Source organism: Vanellus vanellus, assembly GCF_965231255.1.
Source record: "Vanellus vanellus genome assembly, chromosome: 2".
NCBI lineage: Eukaryota > Metazoa > Chordata > Aves > Charadriiformes > Charadriidae > Vanellus > Vanellus vanellus.
Window position 1 is genome coordinate 3309216 of NC_138906.1, and position 23655 is coordinate 3332870.

Sequence of the window (23655 nt, forward strand, 5' to 3'; positions counted from 1 at the left end):
CAGACTTTGCAAGGGAGAGAGCTCCTTTCTGTTTATTTATCAACTTGGATCGCTTGTCAACACCTCACTTGACTGAGGTTTTAGCACCTTGGTGGGGTTTGGCGGGGTTTTTTTTGTGCTTTTTGTTTTTTAACTCTCTCAGCCAAATCTGTCTTTTTTCCTCTCCTGAGTGCAGGGAGAGCTTTTCTTCCCATTACTTTTGCAAGAATGCACCTTCTCGCTGCACGAGAGCCTCCTACGGCAAAACACCAGGCAGTCCCACATCCAGCCCTGTCCAGCCCTTGCCGGTGCGAGTGGTTTTTGGCGTGCATGAGAGATATCATCGCTTATTTCATTATTTCCCACCGCATGGCAAAGCTCTGGCTCAGCTCATCAGCCGCCCCACTCCTCCCCTCTCGCCCACCGCGGAGGGCTGGTACCCCATGCAACGCACCACGACAACTTTGCCATTGGGATATTTCCTATTAAGCCGTTTTAAAATAAATCCAATGCAAATCAATCAGATAATCTAAAAATCTTGATGCTCTGCACTTTTAAAATACATTAAAAGAAGGGTTTGGAGACTTCGACCAGGGCAGTACTGCAATACCAGACAGCAACAGGCGTGCCAGTCTAGCAGATGCTCCTGTGCTTTCAAATTGTACCCTAGGTTCCTAGTTACTGGTTTTAATGTATTTTAATTAGCTTGCTGTGTGGCTGAAGAGAAGATACTCCAGTCTGGGTAGTTTTTCAGTCCAGTGCTCGTCAGCAGCATAGAGTAATCCCTGTTTAAAATGCATATCGATTTGCAAGCACAAGACTGAATCCCAACATTCAGCTCGAGCGATAGTATCACTTGGGTTTCAAAGGGGGGTGTTACGAGGGAATTCACAAAGGGATAAAATTCTGGTTTCAGTTTTAATTTTTTTTCTTCTTTTGTTTGCACCTGCAGCAGGAGTGTGGCTAGCCCTTTGAAAAGGGGTTATTTGAATGGTATGTTAGAATGGGATTAGAAAATTCCAACATCAGTGCATTGATAATTTAGTAACTGTTTCTGTTATTGATCCTTCTGTCTCACAAACACTTGGTTTTCCTCTTTTTTTTTTCTTAACCCAATGTATATCCCCCCCCCAAATCACTCTATAAAGAGAGAATGGATGGAGCAGAGTAAAAAAAAATTACGATTTTTAAACCCAGTCTGTATTCTGAGTGTGAATTTGGAGGGAATCTTCCCCAAAAGCCTTGTTCTGCTCCTGTGGTTTCCTTCTGAGACCAGCAACATTGCATTCGTAGTGATGCTCATTGCAGTACTGACTATTAATGTTGAGAACCACCTTGCTTGACTTGAGCTTTCTTGGGTACGAAGGTGAAGGTAGCTGTTGAGGCAGCAGTTAATGAAAAGGGGGCAGAAAACAAGGGACACTTCATTCCATCCATCCATGCACTTCCCTTCCAAAGATATGAGCTCCTTTGGATGTGTACGGTTAACAAGTTGTCATCCCCCTTTTAGATGCTGAGACTTGGCGAGACGGATGTCTCCAGAAAGGGATGCAAGATTTACCCCACAAGGAGAGAAAATACCAGACCCTAAAAGAAAGTGGGTGTTTATTATTACTCTCTTGGAAAGATTTCATTGTGCTCGGTTATTAGCATCTAAGCCTGCATCGTCCTGTAAATGGTTATTTGTGTACGGAATAGCAGGTTTGGGCCCCTAGAGATTATCAGCTTCCACTCCTGATTAATAGGTTTTTAATCTGAAGCTGGCCTGGAGAAACTGCACATAAGCAAACACACAGTACACACGCAGGGCTCAGGTTATGTATACATTTATTGAATTAAAGTCCTTAGGGGAAAACTTACACTGACTGGATTCTTCGATTCCTGGTTTGGGTGATTTCTTCAATGAAGCTGAAGTTCTCAATGTGCCAGAAAATCAGGACTGCTCCTTATGTACTCAGGGAGTTAAATTTGCCTTCAAATGGTCAGTTTGCCTTCAGATTAAATTGGTTTTCCCCAAATCTCATCCCGTGAGGAAGATCCCAACTTACCCTTCACAGCACTCATTTGTCAGAGGATGGTCTCCACCGAGTGATTTTGCCACAACCAGGCATCTGCTAGTGGAGACCACCTGGAAAAGTCTTCTTCGCCATCAGCAAATGGACCTACCAAGCAGAGCACTGATTCCTCTTGCCCAACCCCGAGGGCCGGTGAGAGGCTGTGAGGAAGGTGGTTGAAGGTGACCTAACTCAGTAGACTTAGGAGGAAGGGACAATGAAAGGAAATGTTTATCTGAACGTAGACGTGGCACTGACTTCTTGCCTGCTTCTTCTGTCAAATAAAACTGGACAGGCATGTTCGGTTCCCTTCTGTTGTCATTTATTAGGGGAGATTTGGGTGAAGCCCATGCTATTTCTAGTTGCCACCATCACTCTCAGAAGATATTTTCCCTGCGTGTACCTGCTCTTCAGCAGGGCAGAAGCCAGGGCCAGAGGTGCTGGTGTCCCCACCTACCCTGTGCGAGTGTGCAGGTGACAAGGAAATAGCTGCATGGTGGCACTGTCCCAGAGCATTGATCCCTCCTGAGCATGCAAGGGAAGAGGCAGCACCCACAATTCATCCTCCAACCTTCCAAGGCAAGACCTTACCATCCTTCTGCCCACCAGGCCTCCCTGATATCCCACCAGGGACACAGAGACAAGCCCCTTCCCCATCTTGGGCTCTGCCAACTCTTCTGCGGTGGGGAAAGGAAACCAGAACTCCGGTGCTGCAGATCCCTGTGCGCTGGCTGCGTTGCTGGGCCGAGGTTTTTTCTCGCCAGGTTTGTTCTCCTGATATACCACTAGGTGGGCCAAAGCTACACCGGTGAGAGTCCTACCTCTCCTGCAGAAGACAGGCAATGCAGGTGTCTTGCCTGAACCCTGACGGCCAGGGGACAGGCGGCTGAGGGACAGCAGATGGAGGGAAGGAACCTGGAGAGGTGTCAGAGAGCCCCAGGTTTCACCTTGAGCCTTGCTGTCATCCAAGCCCTCGAAGGAGAGGTGTCCTGTCCTAAAGAAGTGACCATCTCAGGGAGAGCAACCCAGATGGGACATGACATAAGCCAGTGAAGTGAAATGTCTTGCACAAAGTCACATCACAGACTGGTGGCAAAGGCAAGAGTAGAGCCCCCACCACCAGTTCATGGCCTGGCCTTGCCACCTACTGCCTTTCTAAAGCAGCTCATTGATGGCCAGGACATGCTGTAGTATAGAAGAAACAGAGTCAGCACCAGTGCCTGCAGGTAATAACCGGAGGCACACATGATATGAGAGGGGAACCCTCCTCAAAATAACATTTTTTTCACCCGAGGTGAGGTGACAGAAGATCGAGTACATAAAAGTCCAAAGGAAAGGATCATCACCCATGAGAGATCTGCTCTACTCTGCAGAAGTTCTGGCACATTGCAGTGCAGCTCTTTGGGTGCTCTGCCTCCATTAAACTGAACGCCATCCCATTTATCTAATCCTTCCTGTCCTCCCGGGGACATATCAGTACTGAGTCTTATGCTTTCCACCATCCTCCATTTCTCTTATGAGCACTGTGATCAGACGATAACATATTTATATAGAAATGTTTTGATGGGAATCCAGGAGCAGCCAAAATCCCAGTCTGCCATTGTCACAGGATATCCTGGGCAGATGGCAGCCATAGCCAAAGGTGTCCTGGGCGGTGTCAAATGTGTGCTATTCCCTTGCAGTTGAGGACCTCTCCTTACAGCCTAAAGATCTGAGAAACCCACCCCTAATGTTCTCCTGATTTGTTCATTGTTATCAGTGCCTCTTTAGAGCCCAGAGAAGGGGCAATGGCCTGTAGGCATCTCACCTAACTTCAACTACCTGAAGATTAGGCACCAAGTCTAAGCTAGTTCCCAAACAAAGAGAAATGCAGCTCCAAAAGCAATTCATCCCACCTACCATAGACTAGTGTCTACAGGGCTGAGTTGCTCAGGTCTCCGCTGCACCATTGACCATGGAGGTGGACAACATTATGCATTCCAAGGTGAAACCCATGCTATTAGTATATTTTGCACATTTCTAAAAAAAAACCTCTCCATATCCAACATTGGACAGACCTCCACTTCTGGACAGCAGTGACCTTTCTACAGTAAAACCAGCTGGTCACAGAGAGACCTGTCTTGAAGAGGGGACACGAATTTAGCAGCAAAATCTGTCTTTTCACCAGTTCTGTCACTGAATCACGTCATGAGCCAGCCATTACACATCTTCTGCCTTGTTCTCCACATCTGGTGAGATCAATATTAACCTAACTCGTTGCTACTTGTACCGCTGTGACTTCTGGTCCAGATATATGGACGACACAGGTGACATGGATCTCAGTCTTCAGGGACCTTAAAAGGCACAGAGGCAAAACGAAAGAGGGAAGCAGAACGACATGCCACAAGTCAACAGGTCCATGCCAAAGCCAGGCCTCCAGCAACCCAGCGCCCAGGCTTCTGGGATCCCAGTCTTTATCTGATATTTTCCAAGCATCAGTGGAGGGAGGAGGTTTAGCACCCACAGTATGTTTTGTTATCTGGATCTCCAGATATCTGTAGCAACTCCTACGTGCTGTTGGGGTTCCTCACCAGGGCTGGCTTTAGGGAGGATGGGTTACAAAGCTGCCTGGTGGGGGTTTACTGGTGCTCCCAGTATCCCAATGTGCCACAGTGTGGGTTTCTTGGCCATAGAAGAAAAAAAAGGTTGTGGCTTTCTCACCCTGCCGTGGTGGTTATACCCATCCGTGGAGACCACTGTTCAGAGAGTGATCTGTGGGGCAGACAGTGAGTAAACTGCCAATGGGGCAGATTAACCCTCTTCCAGCAAGAACTAGTTCCAGTTGCAATTTGCAAAAGCAGATAGTTAGTCAGATTTTACTAGTGGGAATTCAAATACTAAAGAGGGAAGGGGCAGAACGCACTCCTGTCCTCCACCAAAACCAAGAAAAACCTTCTGCCCTGCGGGGAGCCTTCCCTGGCTCTGTGTTGGCTCTCAGTGAGGATGATCTTCCCATCCTGCAGCCATAACGAATCTTCTCCATGTAGGGCAGAGGGAGAAGAAGAGCAAGAGAAGTGACGCACAGAATATTTGAGGTGTGTGATGGGCCGCATTGCACCAGTCTGCCCGCCTTCCTGCCTGCCTGGTTCTCTCCAGACCTCCTCCCTTCGCCCCTGATCTCTTTACATAGACCTCTCTGGGGTGGAAGCACCCTGGACGTGCCTTTTTTTGAACATGGGTGAGCGCAGCTGTTGCCTCTTGTGACTAACTGCACCGTGAAGCAGTCATGTTTCTAAATCCAGCTCTATTTACACACTCAAGTGGGCCCTGAAGATGCCAGCTGGGCCATCCCCATGAGTAAGCAAGACAGAACCAGCTGGCAATGCCTTCATAAGGCATTCCAACGCCATGACGATGAGGCCTGCTCCATGTCCTCCCATCCCCTTTTCCTCATGCCAGCTTATAACTGAAGTTACCCACCTCCTTTCGCAGCAGGCTCACAGGGGCTGAGGAATTGGCTGTGAGCACGGTCAAGACTTTGTTCTCCCTTTTGGCAGTCAGGGTGATGGATCTTCACCTCCTGGGGAAGTCATGAACCAAAAGTGATGTGTACTTTGCTGGTGTAAGGACGTGGATGGTGGAAAATCTGTGCAAGGCAGGTTGCGGCTCCACCAGGACTGAGATTTGGTGTCTACCACTGAGGATCCACACCGCTGCAACCTGGTCTTCCATCAAAACTTCTCCCTGGGCACTGATGAGCAATGCCAAGAGCAAAGAAACCAAAGCCATGCTGCTGTCACCCCACTGAAGGCCAGATCCTGCCCATCGCGAAGCGTATGTCTGAATGCGCGCCCAAATATTTTGGGACAGGGATGGAAACCACGGGACCAGCACGGATGAGCTTAGCCAAGCTTTGCCATCAGGCCCTAAAACCAACCGTTGGGAGAAAACGCTGCTGATCTGGGCAGCCAAACGCCAGCAGCCTCCTATCCGTAAAGCCCGTGGCAGCCTTTTTACTGACTCTAATGGACTGCAAAATCCGCCCCTTAAAGGGCTCCGGTTCAAAGGTGACGTTGATAATAGATAAGTAATCTACAGTAGTCTTCCCAGCGATGGGAAGAGCTGTTATACACCCGGCTACATTTTTATCGGCGTAATTAAAAGCGGTCGGCATCAGAGCGAGTAGCAACGCTGCCTGCTGAAGAAATCAATACGATCCCGCTTGCGTGTGCGTGTGCGTGTGTGTGTGTGTGTGTGTGTGTGTGTGTGTGTGCCTATGACAAAGTGGATTATCTCCATCCTCCCCAAATAGCAGCTGCAAAGCAAAGAGGAAAAGGGAGAGTGGCTGAATTTGTACCTTCAGGTGAAGTTGCCTGGTGCTTCCTGGTGGGAGGGGCAGGAGCTTTGGGGGATGTTTAAATCTCTCCCCAGGAACAAAAGGAGGGGAGATTAGCTCGACCCCTGGAAGGGATGTGTGTCCTGACCCTTCCTCCCCCTCCATCCTCGCTTTGCCGGGACCCCGCGGCCGGGCGGGCGCTGGTGTCTGAGGGTCTCTCTGTGTGCGAGTGTGTGTGTGTGTGTGTGTGTTCCAGTCTGCAGTGTGAGCAATTTCACTTGAAAAGACAGAGAAATCCCCTCCTTTGAAAGTCTCAGCGTTTGGTTCTTTCCAGTAATGCTATAATTGGATGGGATTTTCTCTAATACAGAGGGAAAGTCCTTAAGATGATTTTTCACACACCACCACCCCTCCTCCTTTTCCTCGTCCTACCTTCTGCAATAAAACTCCCTTCTCCTTTTCCAGCCTCTTCGGCTCCTCTGGGGTTGGGGGGGGGGGGGGGGGGGAAGAGATGGTGGTGGGGGGTGGAAATTGGATTTAATACACTCAATATAATTGCAGCATCGACACCACGGGGATTTGCTGGGAGAGCCGGCGAGAGCATCCGTTCCTCCTCGGGAAGCGAGCGAGGAGCCGCTCGGATCGACTGGAGCTTGGCTACACGGGGCGATTAGATCTCGGAGCACTTGCCAGAGCTCACATTTGCAATCACTTGTCATCCAACCCGAAAGAAAATAATCAGGGCCCGACCCCTGCCAAATTCCCAATGATTTAAATATCCCCGAATGAACTGCATTTCTAGTATAATTTCACTAGAATGAATATATCTCTCCATCTAGCTAAAAACAAACATATCTTTATATGTATGCATATAAAGCTCTGTGTGTGTAAATAGAAATATTCCCTACTAAGGGAAAATATATATGCAATTCTTAATGAGAAAGAAAGCGCATTTTGATTTGAGCTAACGCAAGGTTGCAAGCCTTCCTCCGACAAAGTCATTAAAAATTGTGCCTCTCTTTGTTCTGGGTGAGCCACAGAAATTTTCTGATTCGCAGATAAAATCAAATCAAGTCAAATAAATAAATAAAATCTCATCCAGTTCTTTCTCTCTCCTAAAAAAAAAATAAAATTAAATATAAACAAGAAGACAAAAAAAAAACAGAAAAAAAAAAAAACAACAAACAGGAGGCAGCCACAACGACAACAAAAAAAATCGTGCGAAAGAGAATCATCGTTGTTATTCCAGGAGAAAAGATCTCCTGGCTCATCCAAGCGCCTCCATCCCCTCGTTTTCTCCTCTCCAGCCCCCTTTCAAATGACCCAGGGTACGGGGAAAGCCCGTCAGCTGGTGACACTTGCTCACAGATACAGCAAGCTTTAAACAATATGTTCCAGAGGAGCACCAAATCTAACCGCGTCCCCGGTCTCGAGGAGCTACATCTTTATAATAATACTAATCATGATTTTTATTTATTTATTTATTTATTTATTTTTCCTTATTTCCACCCCACCGAAAACCTGCAGATTTTCAGAACCACGCGATCCACCCCAACGCGCGCGCACACACACACACACACACACACCCCCGCTGCCACCGCAAGGAGAGAAATTTTTTTCAATATAGAGAAAGAAATTTATAAAAAAAAAAAAAAAAAAAAAAAAGAGATCAATTACTAGTGCCCCGTGGGGTGGATCTGGTGGATGAAGTCGTTTGCAGCAGCGCCTTCGCAAAGTCCGGGGCTGGGACTCCTGCAAATTGTGATGATCTGGATTGAGCCTTATTGAGATTTGCATGGAAGAAGTTGATTTCTTAGCAGATGTCTTCAGTGGAGCTCTTGGCTATCTGGCTGGTTGGACTGGTGGGGAAGGGGTGTGCGTGTCTGGGGGTGTGCGTGCATGTCTGGGTGTAAATCCTCTTTTTTTTTTTTTTTTTTTAAATGAAAAAAGGAGGGAAAAAAAAAAAAAAAGAACCAGCTGAAAGTTTCTAGAAAGTTAGTCCCAAAGCGTCCTGACCGTCACCGTGAGGAAACGGGGATTTGAGAAGAAAGAATGGCAAGAAGGACAAAATCGAGAAAATAATAATTTAAAGGGGGAAAAAAAAAATCACACTTTTTTTCTTTTTTCCCTTCTTTTTTTTTTTTTTTTTTTTTTTTTTTTTTTTGCATTTTAGTAGCTTCGACCCAGGGAGTGAAATCCGGGCAGGTTGTTATAGCTACCCAAATCCACAGGGGTCCCCCCTGTCTATTTAAACCCCCTAAATCTTCCTTCCCCTTTTTAAAACTACATTTTATCCCTTGGCTTGTGGGCCAACGTGCCCCCTAATGAGTATTAAAACACTATCTCCTCGCAATTAGCTCATTCCTGACTTCGCGCTCCTGATTGACAGAACAAGCCAAAGCATCAGAATTCTCCCTTTGGCAATAAGTGCTGATTGGGTCCTTTTTAAGAGAGCTACTTCAAACTTTTTTTTTTTTTTTTTTTTTTTTAATATTTGCCTTCAGTGTCTTGGCTGAGAGAAGAGTTTTTTACCTCTCTGAGATTTTTTTTTCCTTGAGAGTAGTAGAGGAAGCAAGAGAGGATTTACCTGGTCGGGTTGAGTTCACTTCATTTGACTTTTTTTTTAAATTATTGTTATTATTATTATTAAAATAATCATCCTGCCTCAGAAGAAAGGAAGGTTTTTGGCAACTCTGGTTAAAAAAAAAAAAAAAAAGAAAGACAACTTTTCATCAATGGCCTCTTTTGGATATTTCCTGTTTCTTTGTGGGTTGAGTCAGGCTCTGTCAAGTTACCCAATCTGGTGGTAAGTTTTATTCTTCTTCTTTTTTTTTTTTTTTTTCTCTCATTTTCATTTATTTTTCCCCTCCTCTGTTTTCTCTGCAACCCCTGCGCTTAAGATGACTTGAAATTCTCCTTTCGTTGCCACTCAGCTAAAGAGGTGGGATTGTTCCAGCGCCAGCAAGTTCTTAGAACCTGCATTTCACCTCTTTTATTTATGCATTCACTTTGTTTATTTTGACTGGGTTATACCTGATCTCTCCTTCTCCTACTGTAAAAGAGAGAGAGCGAGCGAGAGCGATCGGAAAGTTATTTTTTTTTTTAAGTGCTTTGATCCTCTCCTGTGAAGAACAAAAGGCGCTGCCTGAATTAAAGAGATAATGATACAAGTTGACATGAGCATTTCAAGGTGATTTCGAGCTAGTCAGGTGGAAGGAAAGTGGGGGAAAGGATGAAAACATATATATATATTTTCCCCCCCTTCGTTATAAGGAATATTTAGGGGAAAAGGAAAACAAAAATTGGAGGAGGGGGGGAAGAAAGAGAAAGGAGGTGAGAGGAGGCTGAACAACCTGGGCTGGTTCTGGAAAAGCAGAGCAGGGAGAGCAGAGACGGGGCCGGGGGATGCTGCCGCGGAGCTGCCCCGCGCAAGATCGGCGGAGATTTGCGCACCCCCCCTTCCCCCGGGATAACGCACTTATTTTTTTCTTTCTTTCTTTTTTTTTTTTTTTTTTTTACCAGCGTTTCAGCTCCTTTTATGGGTTGGTTTTTCTGTTTTGGTTGTTGGTTGTCTTGTTGTTTTGGTTTTGTTGTTGGGTTGTTGGTTTGTTTTTTTTTTTTCCGCGCTTTGCGCCCTACGCCTTTAAGAGCCTTTTCTCTCTCTCCCCCACAAAAAGCAAATGGTGCTGGGCAAGGCATGTAACTGCAAGATCTGCTCTAATTACCCCGCGGAGGTAATTGGGCTCAGGGAAGCCCTACCTCTGCAGGCAGCCGGCGGAGGAGCGCGGAGGGAACGCGGAGCGCAGAGCCGCGCGGGTTTTGCGCGGGGCAGAGAGGCGCAAAGGAGCCGGCGGGGCTCCGCGCACTGCCGCCGGCTGCGCGGATGCGGAGCTGCCCGGCTTAGGGAGCTGCGCGGGTTAGGGAACCTGCCAGCTCCGCGCCCGCGGAGGGGAAAGCGGCTTGCGCGGCCCCCAGCGCGCCGCTCCGCACCCGGGGGCGGTGCTGTACATAACTCAGAAGCGTCCAAAAAAAAAAAAAATCTCATCATAACAATAATTAATTTTTTTAAGTGAATTTAATCTCCGCCCCCCCCCCCGTCTGCCGAGGGGCGTTGGGGGGGGGGTTCAGGTGCGAACGGGGGCCGCGGGCGCGGAACCCCCCGCGCTGCCCGGCGGTGCAGAGGTGAGGGTGTTGAAGGCAGCCGCTCCAAGTATTTCAGGTATGTCTGAAAGCAGGGAATTCGTTGGGATGGGAGAAAAGCAATAAAATGCAAATGTGTTCTTGGGAAGACAGGCAGCAAGAGCACCTGGACGGGAGTCATTAAAAAGCAATTTTTTATTCCCCGCCACCATCTAACTTATAATTAGAAACTCCGGTTGCATTCCTGATTGGAGAAGGAAACGCATTCCTCTAATACCGACAGCAAATATTCCCCTTGTCACCCACCGAGGAGGGCAGAGCGCAGCGGCCGCGTCCCCCGTGTCCCCCGTGTCCCCATACCCCCGTGTCCCCGTCCCTCCGTGTCCCCCGTGTGCCCGTCTCCCCGTGTCCCAGTATCTCCGTATCCCTGTCCCTCCGTGTTCCCGTATCCCCATATCCCCGTGTCCCCTGTCCCGTCGTGTCCCCCCGTGTCCCCCCTGTCCCCCGTATGCCCGTGTCCCCGTGTCCCCCTGTCCCCAGTCCCCGTGTCCCCGTCCCCCCGTAACCCGTCCCTCCGTGTCCCCCGTGTCCCCTGTCCCCCCGTGTCCCTCGTACCCCCTCTCCCCGTATCCCCGTCCCCCCGTGTCCCCGTGTTCCCATGTCCCCCGTGTCTCCATGTCCCCGTCTCCCTGTGTCTCCGTCCCCCTGTCCCCCCGTGTCCCGTGTCCCCATGTCCCCTTCTCCCTGTGTCCCCGTCCCCCTGTGTCCCCCCGTCCCCCTGTGTCCCCCCGTCCCCCGTGTCCCCATGTCCCTGTGCCCCCGTGTCCCTGTCCCCCCGTGTCCCCATGTCCTCCTGTCCCCGTGTCCCCGTCCCCGCCGCGGGGACCCCGCAGTCCGGCAGAAGCGGCTCTCGGGGGGGAGGGGAGGGGATGGAGGCGATGGAAGGGGGGGGGGGGGGCAGGGGGTCTCTTATCCAGCCGGGACATAGGTGTGCGCGGGGGGACAGCAGCGGCGACACTTTTGGGGGGGTTTGGGTGCCAAACAGCGGTTTTCGACGGTTCTTTCGCAGAGGGAGCGAAGCCCCCTCAGGCCATGGAAATGCAAAGGAGGTTTTGATTGGGGTGGGGGGGTCGGAGGGGAGGCCGGGTGCTGTTACATTGGCTGCCTAAATCCCCCCCCCGCCCCCCCCTCCCAGCACCCCCCCCCTTCTTTCCCTCTTTATTTATCCTCAAGCGAGTTATAAACCCAGGGCCACCCCCTTGGCTGGAGGTGGGGGACAACCCTGGGGACAGGCGAGTCGGGGGCTGGAGGGGGGCACAGGGGGGTCCCCCAGACGCACCCCCGCACGTCCCAACATCGGGACCGCAGGTTCTGTTCTCCCGGTCAAGGACAGCCTGCTCCTAAACCAGCTGGTTTAGCGAATCGATTGATCTTCTTTATTTTAATTTAATTTTCTTCTTTTCACTCTTTTGTTGGTTTTTTTTTTTTTATTTATTATTGTTGTTTTTATTTTTCGAGGGGGCTGCAGGAATTTTTTAGTCTGGTAGTACAACAAATATCTCAACCATCTCCGTTTAGAGCCTCCACCTATATTAGTTCATAGCGACTTGACCGCTTACAGCAGAAAATTCGTAATTTGCCATCCCCAAATTGTACCCCCTCCCCAAATAATACTTTCTAATTAAAGCATGAACTCACCCTAAAGTGAACAGAGCTGTGGATACTCCCACTGTTTTCAGCTTCAAGACAATTGGAGCAAAAGCACGGACTGAGAAACGATAGTCTCCTGTAGGTTTTTGGTTAATTATTCTCCCAAAGGGAAGAAATTAGGGGAGACATCAAGTGTGCGTTTGTCAGGGGGAGTAACGGGGCACGTGTCCGTTACTGCGGTTTCTCGAGGTCCTTTCGGCTGAGCTGTTTAAATTGCTGTCCCCACCGTGGCATAAGGGTAGGGGTGTAAAATCAGGCCACGCCAGTGCTGGTGGCCTCCGCACCACCCCAGACGAGCGGCACCTTCGGAAAAACTTCTGTGGAGCAAAAGGGAAAAAGATCTCCCGGAGCAGCGATGCTCTCGCACTCCGTCCAAGCGACGATGGGGGATGGAAAGCCACGAGAGCTTCTCAAAAACAGAAAATTCCCAACTAACGTATGTACAGAGAGGCAGGAAATAGGCTTTAAAAATAATGATTTAAAAATCGTGAAAGAAGGCGTCATCGGTTCCCATTTGGGACTGAAGTGGCGAGTTTTTAGGGACGTGCTGGCGTGATTTATCGTGGCCCGGTAACCCCACGGGACCTTCTCCAATGCTGCACAGCGCCGCGCTGGTCAACCTAAGGGAGGTAGCGGTAGCAGCAACAGGCTCTTCCACACCCACGGGGGCAGATTAAGAGCAAAAATGTGGGATTTTGGGTTGGTTTGTGGTGTTTTGTTTTTTTTTTTTTTTAATGTTAGTGCTGTTCATTTTTGGGGGGGTTGTTTTTTTGGTTTTTTGTTTGTTTGTTTGTTTTTTAAATAAAGAAACCAGAGCGAGTGAAGGAAGACTTACAAAATTCAGAAGCAGAAATCGTGGGTGGGGGAAGATTAGACGTAACCTGTCCCAGATGTAACCTGTGGGGGTCGGGGGTCCCTGTGGAGTCACAGCAGCAGCACAAACAAAATTCAAACTTTTTCTGGCTAACTTGCACTGCCTTGGCTGACTGACGGACTGCACGTGGGACGGAAAAAAGCATTTTATTTTATTTTTTTTAATCAGTGGCATGAGGCCTGGCTTGGTCTGAGGACAGCCAGGGTGTGGAAATGATTCAGAAAGGAGAAGAGAGGGAAAAAAAAAACACCCAAAAAAGAGTGATAAAAATTAACACAGAGCTTCAGCGTTGGAGATTTTAACCTCCTGTAGCCCAGGAGGCTACTACCAGGGGAGAGGGTCATGGGAGAAGATCTCTGGGCTGAAACAGAAGTACAGGCAGACCTCTTCACCATGGGAGAAACCTGCCAGCTGGCATCTCAAATGGCTTTCTTCCTGGGCTGTGAGGCAGCTTGGTCCGTGTTGAGGGATGCGGGTGGTTAAAGCTTGTGCCCGGAGAGGGAACGGAAGAGGACATCTCATGGGAGGAGATAGGAGATGGGGCCTCACGTGGTGGCATCGTTTTAGGCAGCAATGTCTGTCCCTTCCTCTGTTCTGCTGGTCGTGGTGGACCTCCTGTCTCCTCTGCTGCTCTCTGTAACACCCACACCACTGGTAGTGGTGGGTGGATGAAGCGTTACTGGAGATGCCAGGCTGGTATTTGGAAAGTGGTCATGAAGGACATGTGTTAGGAATATTTTCCTGGCTGTGACCTGTCTTTGCTCTTTGGTTCTTATTGCGTGTTCCCTAAGACTGCTCACAGAAGCTCTATGGGTTGAACCATCCATGAAGGACGGAGCTGGCCAAAGCCCGTGATGTCCTGCAGTGGCCACTTTACAGCCCACGAGGGTTGGAAAAAGTGATCTGCAAGATCTTTCCACCTCTATCTTTTGTGATTCAGGAAATGTAAGCGCACGGGAGCAGGGCGGGAGGGAGCTTTGCCAACAGAAAGACAAGTAACCCGGTGGCATTACTCCAACGATACGCAGGTGCAACACCTGAACATGTCCCTGTCAGAGTTTGATGGCACCACCTCAATATAAGCAGCGCACGGATGAAGTCCTGGCTTGGAACACAGTTCAGGTCTCTCCTGGGATCTGTCCCCCGCAGGGTGGGTGGAACAGCCCCCAGTTTGCACTGGGGTGGGTGAAAGCCAGGCTAAGTTCTGGATCCCATGACAAACCCGATCCTCCTTTTCTCGCAAATCCTGGAGAACCAAGCTGAGTCTTGGCAGGCTCCGCACTTGAGAAAGCAAAGCTTAGGTTTGGCAGAGAGCAACCGTGTTAAGTGAGGGATGATCATCCCTCGTTAGCCAGGAGGGAGGCAGAGCCGTGGAAGGTCACCCAAGGGACAGCGTGAGCCATGTGCGTTGGCACCGGAGCTCCTAAAGCAATCTCTAGAGCTCGGAAATATGAATTGCATCTACCCACTTCTCCTCCGCTCGATTAGCCGGAGTTGAGGGTTTTGACACTTCCGAGGCGATGGCATTCTTCTTTATTTCCTCTGCTCCCGCAGTGGGTCGCGGTGCGACACTCGACAGCTGCCGTGCTCCTCCGTAGAGGTGGCTCCATTTCAGCTGCACGCGCCGCAGTCCCCGTAGGTGCAGCCCTCTCCCACCCTTGCCCCAAGGCTTGGGAATTGTCTTGATATATGTGTGTCTATGTTACAACAGTATCTTACACGGCCCCGTTTCGCCAGGCAGCGTATAATCATGGAATGATGTTTTAGCCTATTCTCAGATATCAACTCGCCCACTGGCTCGGATTTTGCGGAGCAGGGCACGGGGGATTGGCACCCAAGCAGCAATGGGGATGGAGGGCACCTGGGTTGAGGGGTTCTTGAGGTGTGGACGTAAGCGGTAAGAGACAGCCTTTGCCTGGTCCGTGCACAGGGTATGGTGCTCAAAGGGTGAGGGAAATATTTTTCCATCATCATTTTTTCGTGGTGGCACCGGAGACACAGACTCCGATGGTATTTATGTTGCTCCTGGCATAGTCCAGGCATGGAGCAGTTGAGCTGGTGAGACTAAATGACTGGACCAAGATTACACCAGAAGCCTTTCTCATGGCAGGAACTGAAAATTTTGCAAGAAGCCACTGTTTCAAACACGGAGAGGGCTGGGACTCTCCCAGAGAGCACAGAAGACCCCTCATCTACTCAGATTTTAGACTCATTTTATTCAATTGAGTTGTCCTGCTACATATTCATTGACTTTTTTTCTTTCAATTTTAAGAGGACTTCTTTAGATAAATTAACCTGAAAACCAGCAACTCGATATTCAAAGCATTGAACGAAGGCATTGCTTCAAACAAGCCAGCCTTTCCTAACTAAGTTAAGGAGCAGTGAATCATTTTGTTCCCCAGCCCCAGGGGTAGCCCCAGAGGCAAAATATGTCCTTTACAGACATTTGAACACCTCTAGGACTTCTCACCTGAAAACGTTTGGGCACCTACTAACATGGCTTAACCTCTGATATGTGCCCAGGAAGGGAAGGGATGGTTTTTATTCCCATTTTACAGGTGGGTAAAGAGAGGCAGAAGAATGTAAAGGCCCTGCCCTGGAGCTTGCGGTGAGCCTGCAGCAGGGCTGGGTGTAGCACCAAGGCACTTGGTTGTCTGGTTCACCAAGGGAAGGCAGATCTTTTCTTCTTTCTAAAGACCTTTCTGCCCGGGTCCCATGTCCTCGGGTGCTATTGCGGTGCAAAGAAGCAGGACAGGGTAAAGAAGTGTCTGCTTCAGGGTCAGTAGGTATTAATGAGACAGGTGGGTTCTGCTCTCCTCTCGGAGCTCCTGTGCCACCTGGATGAGTCGTTTCACTTGCACACATGGCATTTCTTTTTCCAGACTCTGCTCCACAGCTAGGCCTGCTGTAGGTAGAGTAGTTGGAACAGGGGGATGGCCATAGCCCTGCTTTCCATTGGCCAAAAAAGACTTTTTGACTCTTCCCTCTAAAGGATCAGGCTGGAGGAGCCTTGACATGTGCTGTGAGTCCGTGGTCTCTCCTAGGACAGAAAAGTCAAGGATTGCTGATTGTACCAAGAGTAACCAGGCTGACTCACTGGTGTCTCCATCCAAAATCTATGGGATCCCTCTGCTGCTCACATCCCGCTTCCTGCGACTGGGATGAGCCAACTCGACTCCAGCCCTGCAGCAATTCTGCTGCTTTTCCAGACAGGGACTGCCAGTCGCCTCCCCTCTTCCCGCATTGCCGATGCTCAGCACGGCTGCAAAGCAGCAGGGGAAGGAGGCTGTTCTGTGCTAGACCGCGCGAGGAGCAGATGTTTCTGCTTTGCATGTATGGGAGCGCAAGAAAAGCCCAATGGGACAACCAGGGGTTGATGGGCCCGCCTGCTTCCCCCTGGCTCAGCATCTGTTCTCCTGTTCCTCAAGTGCATGATTCAAATAGCCCGGCCGCATTTCAAAGGACTTTATTGGGCATAATGACAGCACTTAACAAGCATTGCACAAGTGTGTCACAGGGGGAATCCTCCAGGCTCTGAGTCACGGATGCTCAGATGCAGTATGACAAATGCAGCTGGCTGTGTGATGAGCACAGTCTCATCCCCAGGGCCTCCTACGAGCAGGGATGGACCGGTCCTACTCCCACCAACATCCATGTTGAAATTTCCTTCCCAGAGCAGGACCAGACTCATGATCTTGCTCCAGATTCCAAAAGAAACCCTGCAAGGCCAAAGACCGCAGATGGGAAGAGGGCAGTTGGAGCATGAAGGAGGTCTGGAGACCATTTCTGCAAAGAATGGTCAATTGTTGAGGTCCCATCCCTGGAGGTGTTCAAGGCCAGACTGGATGGGGCTTTGAGCAACCTGGTCTAGTGGGAGGTGTCCCTGCCCATGGCAGGGGGGTTGGAACGAGATGATCTTCAAGGTCCCTTCCAACCTAAACCATTCTGTGATTCTATGAAAGAAGAAGGGCTTTCTAGGCTCAAAATAGGTACTCACTATCTTCTGGTGAAGTGGAGCTTGGTGCTTTCTGGACAGTGAGGTGGTGGTAGGTGCTGAGGTGACGGTGCCAGTTAAAACCACTGAAATATAGTGGAAAGGAAGGGGAAATAGCAGGGGGAGAAGTATCAACCAGAGCACATATGTCTTGTCCACATGCTTAGCTAAGACTGGATGGGGCACAGCCCCAAGGCTGCAGCAAGAGCTGTTCCCACCCTGTCTCACTAAACCCGTCTCTGCTTTGCTGACACCACCAAGAGCCAAATGAAGGCCCAGGGTCCGTAAGAGCCAAGACAGTTCAGTGGGGCTTAATACTGAAAGGAGAGGAACACTCAGGAAAGTCTGTAAGGGCAGGAGCCCTCCCATGATGTATCCACCAGGGCTTTGCCGGATCAGGCCCAGGGTTGGTCTTGCAGAAAAGCCACTCCTGAAACTGTCCATGCCAACTGTTTCCATCTAGCCTGGGCCATTCATAACGCTTTTCTCTCCTTTTACCCCTTTAAAAGTGGCAAGGTTTGCTTTAAGTCCTGTTATCATCTTAGCACAACCCGCAAAAATTCATCAGTTCATCAGTTCACTCCGAATTCTACTGGTGCTTGCAAAAAACAAGGGGAGGGAAGAAGAACCGATACATTAAGTCCCTTGTTCTGAATTCCTAACATAGGGCACTGCTTTTAAAAACAGCCTGTAAACCAGGGGAGAGCGTTACGCATCACAAAGGTGGTGTTTGTCTCGTTTCCTTGTTTGTCACCTGCATATTCACAGTCCCCTTCCCACTTGGATGTTGCTGATACCCAGAGAGCGCTTTGCATTTGTAGAGCCTGAGCCATCAAAGGAGTTCAAGGTGCCTTTGGTCTCCTCATTACAGTTTCTGTTGTGGTATAAATAATAGTCAGTTGTGCTTTATAATGGTATGGCGATAATTCTTAGCAGGGATGCTGTTACTCTTTTCCAACATGGATATTCCTCCATGGTCTATTGGTATGAAATGCTTTTCTGTTACTGCGTCTTTGCACACTCTCAGGCCTCATCAACAAGGTCACGTCATAGCACGTGGGCCCTTCTCACATCTCAGTCGTCACAAGGCATCCCAGTTGTTTGGCATGGCCATTTCTCCTCTTCCATGGGGGCTTTGTAGGCTCAAAGTGTATTGGGGTAGGGTTTCCTACAAGGCTCAGAGAGCGCCTCAGGGGTTCCCTCAGCGCAGATCATGGTAGACTGTCACATTTCTGGCCTGGCCTCATGTCTATCACAGATTATGGAAACTCTCCTGGTCACCATGCATCAATCCTAGTGGTCAGTTTAAGCGTGTCTTTCAGGAAAGACATCTAGTCCAAAATAGAAGATGCCTGGGTTCCCATCGGATGCCCATGCATAGGTTCTACTTCACATTAAGATGCCAAGTGGCATCCTGGTTGTCCTCAGAGGCCTGGCAGGGATTGCATACAACCCACTGGTGACACGCTCCTTTCTCAGCAGCAGACAAAGGCCATTCAAGAAAACCCCGGAGCATCTCAGTGGCACTTGATGCCTGTCTGCAGGCAACTGAGCAAAGCCTTGGGGTGGAATTCTTTTTACCCATTACGCGTCTGCAATTTCAACATCTCCATCCAAGGTGCTCTTGGCTCCATTCATTGATGGGGAGAAGTGGGCACTTTCTTATGGTGCAATTCATGTCTCAGTCATTCGACTGAGCTTGACTGGTTAAGGTCTCTGAGACTATAGAGGAGTTGAGGCAACCAGCTCAGAGATGTCTCCACCAGGTTTAGTCAGATTATACCCAAGACGGGCAATCCTCTTTGAGAGTTTGTTCATTTGCCTATTTCCTAGCTGTTAAAACATGAGCTCTAATTCCCATTGCCTGGCATAATTTCACATGGCTAAAATCAAGTCATGGGCTTCTCCATCACCTTCCTGCATTTTAGCAATCTCTTTAACACACAGTGCTCACTGGTGTATCCGGATGGCTGCAGCCATGGTATGCTATTGCAGGAATGTTCATGCTGTCCGAGCAGGGACTAAAAATCTCTGGGCCACCTCGGCAAATTCACACCAACTTGTATTTTCCCATGTCTCAGCATAGCTGCTGAAAGCCTCAGCGGTTTAAGTGTTTTGCAGCTTTCTCTGTAACATTTAATCCTGCCTCTACTCCAGCACACTCCAGAGCACAATACGTCTTCCTAGTGGTCCTTATCCTCAGACACGTCCAGAGTCTCCCACCATCCTCCAACTACATCCACAAGTCATTGACTCAAGTTTGTAATAGAACTTCATCTCAAAACTTTTTAAAAAGGGATATAAAATGACTTTCTTCCCTACCATGGCAGTTATCTCAGCAGAGGACACAGTCACTCTTATTACTGCAAGAGTAATATCTGCATTTCAGAGAATTCATCTGACTTTGTTTTACGTTCAGTTCTCTGAAATCAAATCACTTTCTCTTTTCATAGTCTATATCTCTTAATGTAACTTTCCACGTTCGTATTTCCTCTACATCTCTTGCGGAAGATGCAGTTTTAGGGCACGTTCAGGTTTCCAAGGAAGTTGCTGTTATTCAAGAGATTTCACGGGGTGGGACGGAGCAGCAAGAAAAGGCAGAGCCCATCTCTGCTATAGCCGAGCCTGCGAAACGACGCCAAACAGCGCTGAGCAGAGCAAGAGTTTCTTCTGCTTCCAAAAGGGTGCACCTTGTCTAATAGAGATATTTACTACGGGCTGGGAAGGCAGGAATGAAACTCCTTGAACAGTTGCCAAGCCTACCATTCAGTTTGTCCCTCTGCCCCCAGAAGAACAACAATAGAGCCTGTTGCTAGACAGTGTTGTGTGGCATGACAGCAAGCAAGTCTAAATCCTTTGCAGGCTGAGGGACACACTTAAGGGAGCATTTCCATTTTTTTTTTTTTTTTTTTTACATGCCTGCAGTAGCTGGGAAGAAATGGGACAGTCTAAGCTCTTGCTGGACAGGTAGGACCCCATGCAAAACCCAGTTAGACTGGGAAAACACCACTGGGCATCTGATAAGATTTGTAGAATTTACTGGGAGACACAGAGTTCCTTGAGAAGCATAAAAATCTGATAAATGAAGGTTTTGGGGAGATCCAGGTTTGATTCCTACTCCTTCTGGAGGGAGAATCATCTTGTAGCTTTAGCAGTCTCTAGCCAAGTTTCCTTTAGAGTTATTGGCGAGAAATAAGATGCAACTCATCTGACGTATGTTAGACATTTACGTTTGGATGAGATGAATCACATCCCAGCTGTGCCAGTTTCCTCACCATTGCCTGCAAGAGGATCCTGGATGACTGGGTCAGACAAAGATATCTCCTTTTAGACAAATGAATCCAGCTTCTTTTTTCTTTCTTTCTTTTTTTTTTTTTCTTCTCTTTGAATACACTCCTAAATGCTAGGAGCATCTAGGCATTTTAGGATCTATCTAGACATGTAGAATACTGAAAGAGGATGCTTCCATTGGAAGACACTTTTAAAAATCCTGGTGTGCATTACTTTACATATTTAGCGACCAAATTACCTTTAAAAACCCATCACTTGAAGTCCTGGTGTTGCATTCCACCTATGTATAGAAGGGCTGAGCAAAAACCCCATATCTCAGAGGGGGGACTGAAGAGAATTCTTACGAGGTATGCATTTCTTGCACGTTTTTCCATGGGAAGAGCAGACCTGATGCGTTTGTCATGAAATAATTTGCCTTACCTATCCAAACCAGGAGAGCTGGGGACCTCATTTGATCCTGCGTACCACAGGAGTGCTGCCTTGCCTTGTAGCTTTGTGATGCTGGTGGAGAGCCATCCTGGAGGCCCAGGGAGCAGTCCCCTTCGCAGATGTGTAGATGTTGGGAAGGTGGACTAAAGGTGTTTTGAATTGTGTGTTGATATAGTCTATTATTTCCTGGCAGTGAGGGATCCAGTGACTGGGGGGCTCGGTCCAGCCTAGCCCATTCACCAGCTGGCTTGAACAAGGTGCTCTGATTTGTTTCAAAGCCTTAATACACTCTCATTTACAAATAGTGTAAATCTACAGAGGAAGAGAGCGGCAGCCTGATCTCCAGGGCCTGAAAGCTGTTTTGCTGCCGCATTAGCAGAGGTGGGGTTTGGTCACCATCTGGAAAGATTTGCTGGTGGAAGCGCTCAGACAAAACGATAAAAGGCTGAGTGGAAAAGGACAGAAGTGGTGAAGTGCAAGGCTATTTAGACACATAATTCTTGCTTTGTGCCTTAGACTTATTGACCGCATTGCTGCAGCCTGATCAATTAACTGATTTTATTGAGCTGCCCCTTGTCAGTGGATTGCAGTGACTGCGCCATGAATACCCTTAGCTCATTCTGAATGTGAGGAAAAGTGGATTAGCTCTGTTGCTTTTATTGAAGTGCTTCTTTCTCCTCACGTGCCGTAGAGAGAACAGAAGTTAAGCAGCACAAATTTAGCTGTCTAACTATTAGACACCTTAGGTTAGTTGAGATGCATCCCGCTGCGTGTTTGCCGTAATAGGTATAACAACCTCTGCCATCATTAAATCATCTCATCCATCCTCACGTGCCCCAGGCTGGATTAAATATACCTAAATCAGAATTGTGAAGAAGTAATGGATATAAGAGGTAGTTTGCACTGAGTCATTGCTAACAAGAATATCAGCTGGATAAGGAAGGAGCTTACTGGATCACAGCCTTTTTCTAACAGGACAGGTCATGGATATTAGTGGATTGATTGCAAAACCTAAAAGTCACTTACAACAGAAGACTAAGGGCACAGTGGGAACTAGTTTTTGCCTGAAAGAGTATATGGTCCAGACAGATGGGGCAAACAACTGAGTTGAAAGAGAATAGATAAGACACATTAGCAGAAGATTGGGAATCAGACAGGGAAATGCTAATTCGGTGGCCACCAAAATCCTCGGTGCAACTTGCCCACAGGCATATGGGAAGTTTGTGATAGAAACGAGCATCGAGTCCATCTGTCCTGCTGACGCAATGCGTAGTCAGTCTGCTGGCGAATGAAAGGTTCGAGCTCAGTCGTAATACAAGGCAGCGTGTTGTCAGTACAGCTTTCTAACAGCTCCATTAAAATGACAGGTAAACTCCCATGTTTACCAGAAGAGTCTCCAAACTGTAGCACAGAAAATAGGTCAAGGTTTATATAGTCTAGCATATCTTTACAGCTGCAGATACAGTGGTGGTGTCTGCCACCAACAGTGATGCTAATGGTGGCTCCTGTTGCCTCTGACACTGGTAGTCAGACAGAATAAATTGAGAAATTCTGTCCTGCACGCAAGCTCCAGAAATAGGGCAATACTATATTAGGAGTACTATATTAGGAAGAAATTCTTTACTCTGCGGGTGGTGAGACACAGGAACAGGTTGCCCAGGGAAGTTGTGGCTGCCCCATCCCTGGAGGTGTTCAAGTCCAGGTTGGACGGGGCTTGGAGCAACCTGGGCTGGGGGGAGGTGTCCCTGCCCAGGGCAGGGGGGTTGGAACGCGATGATCTTTAAGATCCCTTCCAACTCTAACCATTAGAGTGACTAAGATGATTAGGGGTTTGGAGCATCTTTCTTACGAGGAAGGGCTGAGGGACTCGGGACTTTTTTAGTCTGGGGAAAAGAAGACTGAGGGGGGATCTTGTCAATGCTTATAAATCCTTAAAGGGAGGGTGCCGGGGGATGGGAACAGTCTTTTTCCAGTGGTGCCCAGTGACAGGACAAGAGGGAACGGGCACAAACTTGACCATAGAAAGTTCCATCTAAACGTGAGGAGGAACTTCTCTCCTATGAGGGTGGCAGAGCACTGGCACAGCTGCCCAGAGAGGGGGGGAGTCTCCCACTCTGGAGCCAGTCCAAACCTGCCTGGACGTGTCCTGTGCCACTGCTGGAGGTGCCCCTGCTCTGGCGGGGGGTGGGACTGGGGGAGCTCCAGAGGGCCCTTCCAGCCCTCACCAGTCTGTGATTCTATGATTCTATGAATACAGCTTCTTGTTTGGATTCTTGCATGTAAGAGCCCAGTTTTGTCCATCTCTAGTACAAGAAAGGTCGAGCAGTATGCAAGACCTTGGCTATCTACTGAATTGCAGACTCTGTGATAAACCAGGGGAAAAAGATAACTCGGGGGCTAATGCACATCCTTAGGATATGACACCTCTCGTCATATCCCTTCTCTGCCCTCCGCAAGCCTGAACAAACAGCTTAGTGACCTGGACAGATGAGAATCAGAAAGCTGGAAAACAAGACATTTTCTTACGGTCTCTGGCAAAGACAGTCCACGCACATCCCATTACAACGTACAGTGTGGGGTTGCTGAGCAGAGCTGGAGAAAAAACAGTGCTGGAGTTACCTTTGACTCACTGTTTCAAAAAAAAACCCAGTGGGGTGAGGATAACAGCCAGGGCAGCTGGACACACTTGAGTCAGTACGTCAGACACCCATGAGCAAAGAGTTGAGGTTCGTTCACTCTGTTGTGGAGACGGACACAATGCTTACGGGCTGCAGCCCTGCTGAGCAGGATTTGTCATACTCCATCTCAGAGCTGGACATCTCATCTGAAGTAGTCATCTAAGCTCCCTTTCTAGTCAATGAATGAGGGC

The 23655-nt window shown here is 48.7% G+C and overlaps 1 protein-coding gene across 1 annotated transcript in view; it reads left to right on the forward strand.

Moving 5' to 3' along the window:
- Window positions 1-9083: 9083 nt before the first annotated feature.
- The window catches only part of WNT3A (Wnt family member 3A), a gene marked incomplete at both ends in the record, with an annotated part of 89022 nt that continues 74450 nt past the window's right edge, over window positions 9084-23655 (forward strand). The window contains one exon of the mRNA XM_082479709.1: window positions 9084-9154. Within this exon, the coding sequence (XP_082335835.1) occupies window positions 9084-9154 (71 nt within the window). The remainder of the gene's footprint in view (window positions 9155-23655) is intronic.